We start from the raw sequence: 17,872 nt of genomic DNA on the forward strand, positions 1-17,872 counted from the left end.
CAGACATAAAGACATGGATGACCTCTAATTTCCTGCTTTTAAACTCAGATAAAACTGAAGTTATTGTACTTGGCCCCACAAATCTTAGAAACATGGTGTCTAATCAGATCCTTACTCTGGATGGCATTACCCTGACCTCTAGTAATACTGTGAGAAATCTTGGAGTCATTTTTGATCAGGATATGTCATTCAATGCGCATATTAAACAAATATGTAGGACTGCTTTTTTGCATTTACGCAATATCTTTAAAATCAGAAAGGTCTTGTCTCAGAGTGATGCTGAAAAACTAATTCATGCATTTATTTCCTCTAGGCTGGACTATTGTAATTCATTATTATCAGGTTGTCCTAAAAGTTCCCTAAAAAGCCTTCAGTTAATTCAAAATGCTGCAGCTAGAGTACTGACGGGGACTAGAAGGAGAGAGCATATCTCACCCATATTGGCCTCTCTTCATTGGCTTCCTGTTAATTCTAGAATAGAATTTAAAATTCTTCTTCTTACTTATAAGGTTTTGAATAATCAGGTCCCATCTTATCTTAGGGACCTCGTAGTACCATATCACCCCAATAGAGCGCTTCACTCTCAGACTGCAGGCTTACTTGTAGTTCCTAGGGTTTGTAAGAGTAGAATGGGAGGCAGAGCCTTCAGCTTTCAGGCTCCTCTCCTGTGGAACCAGCTCCCAATTCAGATCAGGGAGACAGACACCCTCTCTACTTTTAAGATTAGGCTTAAAACTTTCCTTTTTGCTAAAGCTTATAGTTAGGGCTGGATCAGGTGACCCTGAACCATCCCTTAGTTATGCTGCTATAGACGTAGACTGCTGGGGGGTTCCCATGATGCACTGAGTGTTTCTTTCTCTTTTTGCTCTGTATGCACCACTCTGCATTTAATCATTAGTGATTGATCTCTGCTCCCCTCCACAGCATGTCTTTTTCCTGGTTCTCTCCGTCAGCCCCAACCAGTCCCAGCAGAAGACTGCCCCTCCCTGAGCCTGGTTCTGCTGGAGGTTTCTTCCTGTTAAAAGGGAGTTTTTCCTTCCCACTGTAGCCAAGTGCTTGCTCACAGGGGGTCGTTTTGACCGTTGGGGTTTTACATAATTATTGTATGGCCTTGCCTTACAATATAAAGCGCCTTGGGGCAACTGTTTGTTGTGATTTGGCTCTATATAAAAAAATTGATTGATTGATTGATTGATTGACTCAGCCACGCCTTCTTTACTCCACTCGTCTCACTCAGCCACGCCTTCTTTACTCCACTCGTCTCACTCAGACACGCCTTCTTTACTCCACTCGTCTCACTCAGCCACGCCTTCTTTACTCCACTCGTCTCACTCAGACACGCCTTCTTTACTCCACTCGTCTCACTCAGCCACGCCTTCTTTACTCCACTCGTCTCACTCAGACACGCCTTCTTTACTCCACTCGTCTCACTCAGACACGCCTTCTTTACTCCACTCGTCTCACTCAGACACGCCTTCTTTACTCCACTCGTCTCACTCAGCCACGCCTTCTTTACTCCACTCGTCTCACTCAGACACGCCTTCTTTACTCCACTCGTCTCACTCAGCCACGCCTTCTTTACTCCACTCGTCTCACTCAGACACGCCTTCTTTACTCCACTCGTCTCACTCAGCCACGCCTTCTTTACTCCACTCGTCTCACTCAGACACGCCTTCTTTACTCCACTCGTCTCACTCAGACACGCCTTCTTTACTCCACTCGTCTCACTCAGCCACGCCTTCTTTACTCCACTCGTCTCACTCAGACACGCCTTCTTTACTCCGCTCGTCTCACTCAGCCACGCCTTCTTTACTCCACTCGTCTCACTCAGACACGCCTTCTTTACTCCACTCGTCTCACTCAGCCACGCCTTCTTTACTCCGCTCGTCTCACTCAGACACGCCTTCTTTACTCCGCTCGTCTCACTCAGACACGCCTTTCTTTACTCCGCTCGTCTCACTCAGACACGCCTTCTTTACTCCACTCGTCTCACTCAGCCACGCCTTCTTTACTCCACTCGTCTCACTCAGACACGCCTTCTTTACTCCACTCGTCTCACTCAGACACGCCTTCTTTACTCCGCTCGTCTCACTCAGACACGCCTTCTTTACTCCGCTCGTCTCACTCAGACACGCCTTCTTTACTCCACTCGTCTCACTCAGACACGCCTTCTTTACTCCGCTCGTCTCACTCAGACACGCCTTCTTTACTCCACTCGTCTCACTCAGACACGCCTTCTTTACTCCGCTCGTCTCACTCAGACACGCCTTCTTTACTCCGCTCGTCTCACTCAGACACGCCTTCTTTACTCCACTCGTCTCACTCAGACACGCCTTCTTTACTCCACTCGTCTCACTCAGACACGCCTTCTTTACTCCGCTCGTCTCACTCAGACACGCCTTCTTTACTCCACTCGTCTCACTCAGACACGCCTTCTTTACTCCACTCGTCTCACTCAGACACGCCTTCTTTACTCCACTCGTCTCACTCAGCCACGCCTTCTTTACTCCACTCGTCTCACTCAGACACGCCTTCTTTACTCCACTCGTCTCACTCAGACACGCCTTCTTTACTCCACTCGTCTCACTCAGACACGCCTTCTTTCCTGCACCTGCATATCATCACGCCCTGATTATCCTCTGATTTAAACCCCTTGTCTTCAGCAGCTCACTGCTAGTTCGTTGTGCATTCTGCCTCGTTCCAAGCCACCTGTATCCTGTCATAGTCTGTGTTTTTGCCGTTCTCGACCTCTGCTTGTCCTTGACCACGTTTCTGCCTGAGCCTGTTAACCTGCTTCTCTGTGCCTGAACCCTGCTTGTTTTTTGACTATGTTTTTGCCTCCTCTGATACACCTGTTTGCTCGTGCTGGAACTCCGCTTGTCACTGACCACGCCGCCACCTCAACACTGTCTGTACTGCTGCCTGCCTGCTTGTGACCCTGTGTATCGACCTGAGCCTGTTTTTTGGATAAAGCCTTTTTCTTAACCCACATCTGAGTCATGCATTTGTGTCCATCCGCCCGCTGTGCCTCGCCACCTCAGTCCCTGACACGAAAAAAAAAATCATTTTGAAACTGACAATTAAAGTTTTGTAATCTGAAAATAAAAAAAAAATAATTTTGAAACTGAAAATTAAAGTTTTGTAATCTGAAAATTAAAAAAAATAATTTTGAAACTGAAAATTAAAGTTTTCTAATCTGAAAATAAAAAAATAATTTTGAAACTGAAAATTAAAGTTTTGTAATCTGAAAATAAAAAGATTGAAAAAATACATTTTGAAACTGAAAATTCAATGTTTGTTCTTGAATTTTATAATCATTTAAAAAGTATTATCAAAATAAAAGTAAGTGTAAGATATATATTTTTCAGTTTAAATAAATTTTTGATTCAGCTCTGTAATTTTTTTGATCAAATAATTTTTTTTCATTCATATTGTTGTGTGGGCCGCTGAAGAGGAGGTACTGCTGGCCCACTACCACCAGAGGGCGCCCTGCTTGGAGTGCGGGCTCCAAGCACGAGAGGGCGCCAGACCCAGAGGAAGTGACAGGTGTCACTCATCACACCAGCTGTCACTCATCTACACCACCACTTAAGCCGGACTGCAACTCCACCTCACCGCCGAGAAATCAACTACCGAGAGGTACGTTCTCTGCTACTGACACATTGTGTTATAATCCAGTTCTCATTTGCAGCCCTATTCCTGTGGACGGAGCCTTATCTGGGACTTCGGTGTTTGGCGTAACGACGACGACTGCGCCTTACTCTCTGGACAGATAAGTGGTTACACAGGAGTTGCACGAGTGTGTGATTCGGAGGTGGAGGTTCCCCCTCCTAACGGTGTACAGACCGAGGACCGCTGAGTGTAAAGACTTACACTCATTCATCTTGTTTCTGCTCTTTGCCAGCAGTACCAGGGTCGACAGTCGAAGACAGAGGTCACCTGGGGACTCGGGACTTGGCGGCTCCGGTGTTCTTCAGGCCGTTGGTGGTGGAAGCCGTGTGGGACGCGGCCTCTCTCTCATCGGGGTCTCCTATCTTCGAGCCTGCCCACACGTCACCTGGTGTTAATTGACTTTGCAGATTTTGTGTGTTTAGTTGTGTATTGTCACAACATTAAATTGTTACCTTTTGGCTTACTCATTGTCCGTTCATTCGCGCCCCCTGTTGTGGGTCCGTGCTACGACACCTTCCCAACACATATTTCTTTTTTTCACCTTCAGATCTTATTTTCACTTTCAGATCTTATTTTTCAGTTTCAAACTTTTGGCTCCGTTCTGACGTGGGAGGGCGTGGCTTCGATTGAGAGGGGCGTGGAATTGTGAGTGACAGGAGAGCAATCAGTCCTCACATGATGTTGCTTTCAGGAAACGTGGGTACTTTGATAGATAATGACTCTGCTCCCGTCTCCATCATTTATTTACTACGCGGCTGGCGCGTGAAAGAAAATAAAAGAAAGTTTATTACGAGGCTTTAAACCCTCGAGATAAAGATGTTTATTGTGATGGATGTGTAGCAGTTGGTTTGATAAATAATGACTTAACACTTTCTCTCCACTGTGTTGTCTTGATACCTGTAAATAAAGTGATGCTAAAGATGTCTGTTACAAGTAATTCTAGACCACTCTTTGTCATTTTTGATGTTTAAAAATGGAAAATACGCAAGATTGTAAAGTTTAACACCTATACCTAAAAACCAATGTGTCCCAAATCCACACAAGATCGTGAACGCAGCGCAGCATCGCCGCATGAAAATGAGGCAGGTCACTCATTTTACAGGCTGCAGTGGAGTGTTACAGCTTTCTAAGTGACACACAGAGATCTGACTCAGCAGATCTGAAGGAAGCTTTAATATGGACACAACCAAACAGACCGCCTGGAAATCCAAATCCAAAGCCACCCGGAAGAGCGCTCCGGCTACCGGCGGTGTGAAGGAGCCTCACCGTTACAGGCCCGGCACCGTGGCACTCCACCGCTACCAGAAATCCACTGAGCTGCTGATCCGCAAGCTGCTCTTCCAGCACCTGGTGAGAGAATTCGCTCAGGACTTCAAGACCGACCTCCGCTTTCAGAGCTCTGCTGTGATGCTCTGCAGGAGGCCGGCAGCTTGTGGATCAGCAGCTCGGTGGATTTCTGGTAGCAGTGGATCTCTCTCAGCGCCTCAGTGCCGGGCCTGTAACGGTGAGGCTTCTTCACACCGCCGGTAGCCGGAGCGCTCTTCCGGCTTTGGCTTTACGGGCGGTCAACTTTGTTACATCGTCATTAAATTCACTATCCGGTACAACATATGGATCCACTGAACAGTACCCACGTTTCCTGAAAGCAACATCATGTGAGGACTGATTGCTCTCCTGTCACTCACAATTCCACGCCCCTCTCAATCGAAGCCACACCCTCCCACGTCAGAACGGGGCCAAAAGTTTGAAACTGAAAAAATAAGATCTGAAAGTGAAAAAAAGATCTGAAGGTGAAAAAAGAAATATGAATGAAAATAAATTATTTGATCAAAAAAATTACAGAGCTGAATCAAAAATTTATTTAAACTGAAAAATATATATCTTACACTTATTTTTATTTTGATAATACTTTTTAAATTATTAGAAAATTCAAGAACAAACATTGAATTTTCAGTTTCAAAATTTATTTTTTCAATCTTTTTTATTTTCAGATTACAAAACTTTTTGCCTTGATTTAGCTCCATAGACAAACACATTGATATTTGAGAAGTGAAATGAAAAATTTACAGAAAGTGTGCAGTATTTATTTAAACAAAATTAGGCAGGTGCATAAATTTGGGCACCCTTGTCATTTTGTTGATTTGAATACATTTAGCACTAATTATTGGTTAAAAATTGATTTGGTAAGCTCATTGACCCTTGACCTCCTTACACAGGTGAATCCAATCATGAGAAAGGGTATTTAAGGTGGCCATTTACAAATGTTTCCCCTCTTTGCATCTCTTCGAATGAGTGGCAACATGGGTGCCTCTAAACAACTCTCAAATGACCTGAAAACAAAGACTGTTCAACATCATGGTTTAGGAGAAGGATACAAAAAGCTATCTCAGAGATTTCAGCTGTCAGTTTCCACTGTGAGGAACATAGTGAGGAAATGGAAGACCGCAGGCACAGTACTAGTTAAGGCCCGAAGTGGCAGGCCAAGAAAAATCTCAGATATGCTGATGCGAAGGATGGTGAGAACAGTCAACCCATAGACCTGCTCCAAAGACCTACAACGTGATCTTCCTGCAGATAGTGTCACTGTGCATCGTTCAACTATACAGTGCACTTTGCACAAGGAGATGCTGTATGATGTTGTAATGCAGAGGAAGTCTTTTCTGCGTACATGCCACAAACAGTCGCTTGAGGTATGTTAAAGCAGATTTGGACAAGCCAGCTTCATTTTGGAATAAGGTGCTGTGGACTGATGAAGTTAAAATTTAGTTATTTGGACATAACAAGGGGCGGTATGCATGGCTGAAAAAGAACACAGCATTACAAGAAAAACACTTGCTACCTACAGTAAAATTTGGAGGTGGTTCCATCACGCTGTGGGGCTGTGTGGCCAGTGCAGGTACTGGGAATCTTGTTAAAGTTGAGGGTCACATGGATTCCAGTCAATATCAGCAAATTCTAGTGAACAATGTTCGTGAATCAGTGATAAAGTTGAAGTTGTTCTGGGGTTGGATCTTTCAAAAAGACAACGACCCTAAACACTGCTCAAAATCTACTAAGGCAATCATGCAGAGGAACAAGTACAACGTTCTGGAATGACCATCTCAGTCCCCAGACCTGAATATTATTGAAAATCTGTGGTGTGATTTTAAGCGGGCTGTCCATGCTCAGAAACCAACAAACCTGAGATGTTTTGTAAAGAAGAATGGTCCAAAATACCTTCAACCAGAATCCAGACTCTCATTGGAAGCTATAGGAAGCGTTTAGAGGCTGTTATTTCTGCAAAAGGAGGATCTACTAAATAGTAATGTATTTTTTCTGTTGGGGTGCCCAAATTTATGCACCTGCCTAATTTTGTTTAAATAATTATTGCACACTTTCTGTAAATCCTATAAATTTCATTTCACTTCTCAAATATCACTGTGTTTGTCTGCTATATGAGCTATTTAACTGAACTTGCTGATCCAAACAACCAACGGTTTATAAAGGAAAATCATGGAAATCATCAGGGGGGCACAAACTATATATATAGCTACGACAGTACGCGCGATCTGATTGGCTGATTTCAGGTGTCACAGACCGAATGGGCCCCCCCTAAAAATTGGTCTGCCCTGCCTTCACTGCTTGAAAGGCTAAAAGCTTCCAGGGATATTGTTCAACATTTTACAGAAATTTCTTTGAACACCCCTGTAGCCATGTCACATTATCTTCCAACCTTGAGCTGGTCTTCATCATTGGTTAAGATCAGCCATGTGACCAGTGTCGCAGACCGAATGGTCCCCCACTAAAACTCTGTCTGCCTGCCTTCACTGTGCATGCGTCATTTCGGAGCTCAGTTGCTCATCTGAGTCTGAGTCTCTTCACCCAAAGTGATCAAATGGATTCATGTGATTATTAACCATCAGATGACAAAGTAAAACCTCTTAAATCATTCTAAAGTCAGCTTGAAGCAGAAACAAGGCTGTTTTGGGAGGTGGTGGCATAATGGTTTGTACGTTGGACAGGAACGCCAGCGATCCGGCTTCACTTCCTGATTGCAGCCACGCTCCCAACTGGCACCCTCAGCAACAGTGCTGGGGAGGAGTGAGAGATGCGTGTCGTGGACCCTTCCGGAAACAAGCTTCGTGCTTTCATTGGCTACCCACGTTTAAGATGATCCTCTTCTTCTTTTTCTTTAAGCAGAAACGAGGCGATACTCAGTGACGCTTTGAAATGACCGATGCACAGTGAACGCACCAGCTAGCAGCTCATGTAGCCGTAGCGCTCTGATGGCTTCCTCTGTCTTTTCTGATGAAATAATGCTGAGTTAATGCGGAAATGATTATTGTAGAAAAGCTTCAGATATCTGTGGCTGAGACAGATGATGACTGGAGGCAGTTTGAAGCAGAAACGAGATGATAATCTGTGAACCGCGGCTGATGCACAGAAATGACACATGCACAGTGAAAGCAGGGTGGACCCATTTTAGGTTCAGTTGCCAACACTGATCTGATATTTTCCCATATCAGACTGATGCTGCGAATCAGTCTGATTCGCGTATCAGATTTGTGACTTTGTTTACAATTTACGGGTGATTCTTTAACTACGGGCACTATTGGCCTTGTAAATGTAATTTCCACCACACCATTGCCTTACAATATAAAGCGCCTTGGGGCAACTGTTTGTTGTGATTTGCCGCTATATACATGTGCTCTGATGTCACTGTTTATCTCCATAGAAACTACCCAAACAATCTTTCATACAAACTGTTTAAAGGGACATTACAGTGTTGTGGTGGAAATTACGGCAATAGTGTGGGACAACTACATTTTGTTTAAAAAAATCACAACAGTTGTATGACATTGAATACCCCAATTATGTTTTGATTATTTTACTGATATTTTATTCAGAGATATTTTAAAACATTAGAAAAAACGTTTCTTTACCATTCATTTTTATCATTGAAGATCAAAAGTCTGGGTGTGGGACAAGCACAAAACGGCAATATTTGCATATAATGATACTGAAAAAAGGTGAAAAGGTCATCATAGACTACTAGAACAAATTTCTTAACACACTTTCATTGTAAAGATAACTATAAAAGTGTGAAATTTCCCCTTTTTTCTGTTTTTCATACAATATGATCAAAGGACATAATAAGTGCCTGTAGTCTAAGAATCACCCTTACACGGCACAAAATAAAACAAATCAAAAAACGAACAAAAGAAATGATGAGGGACAAAGAGGACTGTTCTCCGAGCGAGTTTTATTACACTGATGAGTTTGAAATGGAGAGATTAACCGGAAATGAGCTTTAAGTGGACAAAGAAGATGAAAACACACCTCAGAGCAGCCACATAATAAATTAATTATTAACACCACCTGCTTGGTTAATAATCCAGTTAAAAAAAAAAAAAAAAATATATATATATATATATATATATATACACACACACACACACATATATATATGAATAATAGATAAATGTAACTTTCTGAGCGTCAAGCTGAAGCTGATCTGCAGATACATGCTGGGAGGTTAACAGACACGACGACTACGCCTGAACGCATCACGGGAGCTCAGGTTTAAAAGTTCTGAACGAATTTAAACCAATCAGAAAAACAACAGCATCATTCATCTGGTTACCATGGTGATGTGGTGTCCTCTTACCCGATCTGCTCTTTGCTGTGCATGATGGATGAACGGGCGAGCGTCTGGGTGCCAGGTTCTGGTACCGGCCCGTCTACATAATCCTCAGTCACGTGACTGATTGGCTCACAAGCCATCCATTCATCTCCAGCGACCAATGGCAGCCCGCCGCTGTGCGAGCAGCATCACGTCTCACATCACGACTCTGCTGACAGTAACGTGATTTCACTTCATGCCCCGTCTGGGGTCACGACCTCTGGCAGTCTGATGAAGGAACGAGTGCAGCACGTCTTAAACTGAAGCTGAAGTTCTAATGATTTTTTGATTGGTTTTTAAACTGATCAACAAAAAACTGATCTGGATCATGTGTTTACTCATTTCGGGGGGGGGGGGGGGGGGTCCACTGGCCACAGTCGTCACCTTATAGGACATGTTTCTGGGAAACATACAGTACAGAACTGAGACCCAGAATTCTTTGGGGACCAGGATCTGAGGTTAGCATCCACATCTACAATCATTCTGATTAGCGTGTCCACAACATGTATCATCAACATGACCACAACAAGAATCACTAGAAACATACATTTGTGTGAGAATACCGCACATTGTTTCATGGGTACTTGGCAGGGGGCGCCAAGTACCCATGAAACAACTCTGTGATTAGAGTGTGATTCTGTGGTGTTATTTAACTCTCTGGGGTTCGAGGGCATTTTTTGGACAGTCGAAAGTCCGCGAAGTTCACTTTTCAGCAAAAAAAAAAAAAAAAAAAAAAGAGTAAGTTTCTATCTCATATCATTAAAAAATTATTTAGAATTTAGTAAAACTTGTACTCAGCCGTCGTATACAATGGCATTGGTCCCAGAGGGTTAAATCCAGATCTTATTAATTGGGCATGCACATAACTGGTGTCTATGGTGCTAAAATAAAAAATGCAATTTTAATTTATTTCATTTATATAGTGTCAAATCACAACAAAGTTCCCTCAAGGTGCGTCACACAAGTAAGGTCAAACCTTACCAACCCCCAGAGCAAGAACACAGGCGACAGTGGTAAGGGCCCCTTCACACATGTGGTCGAATTGCACATGAAGCAGGAATCATATGCAATACGTGTAAATTCGGAGCTGCCTCCAACGCCTCGTTCACCCGTTGCTACAACTATTTGCACATACCAGTGGCTAAAAGACAGAGTGTGCTGTGAGAGCCCATCGAACCCTCTCGTGGTAGGTGTTCGCCAAATTCCAGGTGACACACACGCACATCTAACACCGCTTGTTTGGCACTTAGAAAATGTGTGGCCATTCCCGCTATTAGCACGAAAACAGTCAGCAGACAATCACTTTTGAGCTGGATGTGAAATTTGTGCCCCACGAGTGTAAAGTTGACAAGTACGCATGTGGTGTGCCAGAGTGTTGGCTCCCCCCACAACACATGTGCATGGGTTTCTCGCGCTCCCCCCGCGCCTCCCAAACATGGCGTGCGTGTGGTTTGCGCCCCCCCGGCAAGGCGCCTCTCATCTGATCACAGTGACACCTTGGTCTGTGCGCTGAACAGATGGGGGCATGGCTTGCTGCCAACAGCTGTTGAGATCTCTGGTCCTGGATGTCACAGCTGCAGAACACATCTTGTGTTTTGACAGACCTGTACGTGTGTGCTTGCTGTCCTCATGTGGAAATACATAAAAACATATATCGCTTTTGCAACGGGCTGAAGAAATGGACCGTCAGTTTACGTGGACAAGCAGAAAGCGATCTGAATGTCACATCTGTGTCACAGGACACACACACAGGCCGGGCCCGACACGCGTGTCCTGTGAGCGGAGCAGGACTATATGAGAAGCCAACAGTATGACAAATACGCCACTTTCCGTCACGTATCAGCAGAAATAAGCTGTAACAAATGTTGTTTGGTCAGTTATCATGGCACTTTTTCTCTTTTTAAAAAAAAATGTTCATCTGCTTGTTGATTTTAGCCATTTTATGCTCCTGTTATAAAACAGTGATTGTAGCTCAGTGGTAAAGTTACATTTGTAAATTGCAGGTTCAAATCCTGTGAGTGGCATTTATTTTTTAATTAACCAGGGTTATTTGTATTTTTTATTTTATTGTTCTCCACATCAGCAGCGCGATGTGGAGTACCACGTCCCAGCTGCTCGCAAAGTGTTTCTGCTCGCATGACACCATCACAGCAGGTTCGATCACGCCTGCCTGTCGGCTCGATGTTTCTGTGGTTTGCTCATACGAGCTGTTCCCCCGTGATTCACCCCCTGAGGTGTACTTAGTCATACTCTGTGTGAAGGGGCCCAAAGCCCTAATGCTGGACTGCGGTAAACCAGAAAATAGAACATTGCAGTAGTCCAATCTAGAAGAGATAAACACATGGATCAGGGTCTCAGCATCAGACATAGACAGGATGGGACGAATCTTTGCTATATTTCGCAGGTGGAAGAAAGCAGTCCTCATAATATTTCTAATATGGAGGTCAAAGGACAACATAGGATCAAAAATGATCCCAAGGTTCCTCACTTTGTCAGTGTGATGTATGACACATGAGCCTAGGCTGAGGGTTAACTGGTCAAATTGATGCCGATGTCTCACTGGACCAAGAACCATAAATGGACTGCATTTATTTAGCGCTTTTCCATCTGCATCAGACACTCAAAGTGCTTTACGATAATGCCTCACATTCACCCCAATGTGAGGGTGCTGCCATACAAGATACTCACTAGACACCAGGAGCAACTAGGGGATTAAGGACCTTGCCCAAGGGTCCTTAGTGAGTTTCCAGTCAGGCTGGGATTTGAACCAAGGATCCTCTGGTCTCAAGCCCCACCATCATCTCCCCTGACCATCATTTCAGTCTTATCAGAGTTTAAAAGTAGGACGTTTCTCGACATCCAACTTCTCACTGATGCAAGATAATCTTCTAAGGATTTTATGTGAATGGGATTACCAGCAGTTATCGGCATGTATAACTGTATCATCAGCATAGCAGTGAAAGGTAATCCCAAAACATCGCTTCCCTCCGTGTTAATTTTTCCACACGAGTGCCATGAGCACCAGTTATGTTCATGTCTGATTATAATTAACACAGAGTTAGCATTTCATCCATTAGTTTCCTGGGTTAGCTCCAAAATGAAGATGTGAAAATCATGTTTTTGTTTGTTTGTTTCTTCGGTTGCTGTGATCGCTGGGCTCTGTACAGCCTGCTGCAACATGTAGTGTTTGATTTATGCCTTTGGTTTGAGTCTCCACACTGAGTCTGGTCTGCTGCAGGTTTCTTCTTGTGAGAGTTTTTTCCTCGTTTTGCCTGTGAAGCCCGATGGATCGATGCATGTTGCAAATTGTTGCTGTATAAACTGAAACAAGCGCGTGCCTCAGGATGATTTTTGGTTATTGTTTGTGGATGAGGAGCTGGAGGGTTCAGGACCCTGATACAGGCCCGTGGTTCTGAATCAGGGTCAGAATATAAGCTCAGGGTTGGATGAGGAAATGAGCAGCAGCTCATTAGCTGCTTTAGCTTAATTTGAGTCTCATGACCGCTAACACGCCTCACACGATCAAGCTCTGATCAGCCACTAATAGACCTCATGTGGCTCTCGTGGATCTGGATCCCAGCTGGACTGAGCACAGCAGAAACTGGTACAGATGCATAAAGCAGGATTATGAGCCCTGAAGGCTTCAAAAAGACGATCAGACAACATGAATGCGAGACGGAGACGTTCAACTTCAGAATTTTAAATCACCTTATTTATTTAGTTGGTATTTTAAGTTAAGAGTCACACATTTAGGACAAAGCTGAAAACTGACGGCTTGTGACACCACATCTGTCCACAAACATGTCCCACAGCTCAGGACTGTCCCCCGTCCTGTTCCACATGATGACACTTGTCCCCCCTCCTGTTGCCATGGTGACCCCTGTTATCTGTGCTCCACTGATCTGTGGGCTTTTCCTTAGTTTGGGGGTTAATTGGCTTCAGAGTTGAGTGAACTCAGCCAGATCACCTGGTCAGGACCTGAGCGGTCTGAGGATTCTGGCTCAGAGTCCAGATCAACAGTTAGCTTCGCTGAATCAGATTTATGAAACGGGTCCGAGCGCTCGCTCAGTTTGATCTGATTAGATTTTTTTTTTTATGCATGTACACAACTGCAGATCAGAGCTGTGACATCACACACACACGCACACACACAGACACACACGGTGATTGCAGAACAGTTATAGTCTGCCTGTGCATGTGCACGTTGGTCAGCCTTGCATGTTGATTGCACCTCGTTACGGCAGAAAGCAGCTGGATGGTGATGGAACTGTGTGTGTGTGTGTGTGTGTTTCTGTCTTGGTGGGGACCTGCTGAGGTTTGAAGTTGTGGACTTTCTGTTCAGTTCGGTTCTTTTCCCATCACAGGATTTAAAAGGTCAAGCTGGGTTCTTTATGTTTTTCAGTTTGCAGAAATAAGATGTTCTTCTGAGTTCGCAAACCCCAACAAATGTTTGCACTTGCATCTATCACAAATACTGGATTATGACACTTATACACCAACATACGAGGTCTGTCAATAAAGTATAGGTCCTTTTTATTTTTTTTAAAAACTATATGGATTTCATTCATATGTTTTTACGTCAGACATGCTTGAACCCTCGTGCGCATGCGTGAGTTTTTCCACGCCTGTCGGTGATGTCATTCGCCTGTGAGCACTCCTTGTGGGAGGAGTCGTCCAGCCCCTCGTTGGAATTCCTTTGTCTGAGAAGTTGCTGAGAGACTGGCGCTTTGTTTGATCAAAATTTTTTCTAAACCTGTGAGACACATCGAAGTGGACACGGTTCGAAAAATTAAGCTGGTTTTCAGTGAAAATTTTAACGGCTGATGAGAGATTTTGAGGTGATTCTGTCGCTTTAAGGACTTCCCACGGAGCGGGACGTCGTGCAGCGCTCTCAGGCACCGTCGTCAGCCTGTTTCAAGCTGAAAACCTCCACATTTCAGGCTCTATTGATCCAGGACGTCGTGAGAGAACAGAGAAGTTTCAGAAGAAGTCGGTTTCAGCATTTTATCCGGATATTCCACTGTTAAAGGAGATTTTTTAATGAAAGACGTGCGGACGGATTGCAGCGTCGGCTCGCAGCCGCTGCGACGCTCCGCCACAGGAAAAACACCTCTGTTGGAAACCTTAAGGACAAGTTGGAACATGTCCAGCTGTTAAACAATTTCTCATATACTCACTCCACTGAAAGCCATCAAAAGCCGCCTGGATTTTACAAATGGTTATCAACACGGAGGTGTTTTTCCTGTGCCGCCGCACCACACCGGCTGCGTCCCGACGCGCACGTCTTTCATTAAAAAAAATCTCCTTTAACAGTGGAATATCCGGATGAAATGCTGAAACCGTCGTCCTGGATCAATAGAGCCTGAAATGTGGAGGTTTTAAGCTTGAAACAGGCTGACGACGGCGCCTGAGAGCGCTGCACGACGTCTCGCTCCGTGGGAAGTCCTTAAAGCGACAGTATCACCTCAAAATCTCTCATCAACCGTTAAAATTTTCACCGAAAACCAGCTTAATTTTTCGAACCGTGTCCACTTCGATGTGTCTCACAGGTTTAGAAAAAATTTTGATCAAACAAAGCGCCAGTCTCTCAGCAACTTCTCAGACAAAGGAATTCCGACGAGGGGCTGGACGACTCCTCCCACAAGGAGTGCTCACAGGTGAATGACGTCACCGACAGGCGTGGAAAAACTCACGCATGCGCACAAGGGTTCAAGCATGTCTGACGTAAAAACATATGAATGAAATCCATATAGTTTTTGAAAAAAATAAAAAGGACCTATACTTTATTGACAGACCTCGTATACCTGAGATAACTCAATTCACCAGACTGAGGTTTCAAATCCCGCAAAACTTCGTAGAGTTCGCTGCTCTGCGAGATGTCAGTAACATTAAGAATTGCACTGAGATGCTCTGATCAGACTGCACACGGACAACAGCATGAACATCACAACATAGTCAAACTTTCTGGATATTGTGAATATATTATCTGGGTTTATAGATGCTGTTATTTTAAATCACCTTTAAAGACCCATTTGTTTTTCTTGTTTTATCATTAGAGTTATGATGTGTTTTTATTCTTGTGTTCTTTTACGGTTTTGTCTTATTGCATTTTTAATTCATTTTTTTCTGTTTTTATTATGCTGTGTGAAGCACCTTGAGGCGAGCTCATTGCAAATTGGCGCTATCTAAATAAATAAATTTGAATTTGTTATTGTGTTTGTTTTATGTAAACGTGCGAGAAGCTCAGGTCGTTTCTCCGTCATTTTCAGCAGGAGTCGCTGTGAGTCGCGATCGCTTCCTGGGAAAGTGAAGTTTGCTCTTTAACGTCCTGATTATTGTCCTTTACAGCACTGTTTGTTCCAGAGTAAATATATATAAAATGTCTGATATTTGGTTAAAGTTTATTAAATTCCACACAGATTAAATGTAGCAGACACGGATTATTTGGAATATCTGTTTTAGCAGGTTTTCAGGGTCTCATGCAGCAGTCTGTTATTAACATGATGAAAAGCGTAAAACAAATTACATTTTGGTGGTATAATGTTCATTTGCAGTTGATGTCATGTGGTTTCTCCATGTTGTTTAGACTGCAGTGACTCTCTGGTGCACAACGGATTATGGGATACATCAATAGGGTGAAAACTCAAAAGACTTCCCTGTTTCTTGTTTGTCCTGAGAGGAGGAGTGCTGCTGGTTTGGACAATGCAGCTATGATATGTGTGGACTTCAGTCCAGGTATCCCTTATCCAAAGACAAATGTCCAGGTGAATCAGTAAATCGAGTGGATGATGTGGCAGGAATAGAGTGGCAGGCTGAGAACCACATTATTATTTGGGTATTTCAGTTCACTTGCTTTCATACTTCCTCATCATGGACGTCACACACTTCCAGTGTTCTCCAACCACAGCAATTTACTGATTAATGAGAGGTTGTTTAATTTAAGTGGGTGATTCTTTAACTACGGGCACTATTGGCCTTGTAAATGTAATTTCCACCACACCATTGATTTACAATATAAAGCGCCTTGGGGCAACTGTTTGTTGTGATTTGGCGCTATATACATGTGCTCTGATGTCACTGTTTATCTCCATAGAAACTACCCAAACAATCTTTCATACAAACTGTTTAAAGGGACATTACAGTGTTGTGGTGGAAATTACGGCAATAGTGTGGGACAACTACATTTTGTTTAAAAAAATCACAACAGTTGTATGACATTGAATATCCCAATTATGTTTTGATTATTTTACTGATATTTTATTCAGAGATATTTTAAAACATTAGAAAAAATGTTTTTTTACCATTCATTTTTATCACTGAAGATCAAAAGTCTGGGTGTGGGACAAGCACAAAACGGCAATATTTGCATATAATGATGCTGAAAAAAGGTGAAAAAGTCATCATAGACTACTAGAACAAATTTCTTAACACACTGTCGTAAAGATAACTATAAAAGTGTGAAATTTCCCATTTTTTCTATTTTTCATACAATATGATCAAAGGACATAATAACTGCCCGTAGTCTAAGAATCACCCAAGTATGCCCAGACTTCCCGTCGGTGTGATGTGAGAGACAAACGGTCAATCTCTCCAAAGAGGCTGCGTATCGGATAAAACATTTGTGCAGTAAATATTTTTGAGGATGTCGCTGTCATGGAAGAAGTCTTATTATCTTCCTGCATATTTTTCTATGAAAATGTCGTCAGAACTGAAAAAAAAAACTGTTGACAACACTAAGGAGCTACATAATGTCCACAAAAAACAAACAAACAAACAAATAAAAAAAAACTGTTGACAAGACTAAGGAGCTACATAATGTCCACAAAAAACAAACAAACAAATAAAAAAAAACTGTTGACAAGACAAGGAGCTACATAATGTCCACAAGAAAACAAACAAACAAACAAAGAAACAAAAAACTGCTGACAAGACGGAGCTACATAATGTCCACAAGAAATCAAACAAACAAACAAACAAACAAACAAAAAACTGCTGACAAGATGAAGGAGCTACATAATGTCCATAAAAAAACAAACAAACAAAAAAAAACTGTTGACAAGACTAAGGAGCTACATAATGTCCACAAAAAACAAACAAACAAACAAAAAAAAACTGTTGACAAGACTAAGGAGCTACATAATGTCCACAAAAAAAACAAACAAACAAACAAAAAACTGTTGACAAGACGAAGGAGCTACATAATATCCACAAGAAAACAAACAAACAAACAAAAAACTGTTGACAAGACGAAGAAGCTACATAATGTCCACAAACAAACAAACAAAAAAAAAACTGTTGACAAGACGAAGAACCTACATAATGTCCACAAACAAACAAACAAAAAAAAACTGTTGACAAGACTAAGGAGCTACATAATGTCCACAAAAAACAAACAAACAAACAAAAAAAAACTGTTGACAAGACTAAGGAGCTACATAATGTCCATAAAAAAACAAACAAAAAAAAACTGTTGACAAGACTAAGGAGCTACATAATGTCCACAAAAAACAAACAAACAAACAAAAAAAAACTGTTGAC

General features: G+C 42.8%; 1 protein-coding gene across 1 annotated transcript in view; it reads right to left on the reverse strand.

The window, feature by feature from the left end:
• pnp4a (purine nucleoside phosphorylase 4a) overlaps positions 1-9,582 on the reverse strand; it is a 47,718-nt gene extending 38,136 nt beyond the window's left edge. Inside the window, exon 1 of the mRNA XM_034167645.1 lies at positions 9,320-9,582. Within this exon, the coding sequence (XP_034023536.1) occupies positions 9,320-9,435 (116 nt within the window). The 5' untranslated portion in view covers positions 9,436-9,582. The remainder of the gene's footprint in view (positions 1-9,319) is intronic.
• Positions 9,583-17,872: the final 8,290 nt, after the last annotated feature.

This window comes from Thalassophryne amazonica, chromosome 3 (genome assembly GCF_902500255.1).
Source record: "Thalassophryne amazonica chromosome 3, fThaAma1.1, whole genome shotgun sequence".
Taxonomy (NCBI): domain Eukaryota; kingdom Metazoa; phylum Chordata; class Actinopteri; order Batrachoidiformes; family Batrachoididae; genus Thalassophryne; species Thalassophryne amazonica.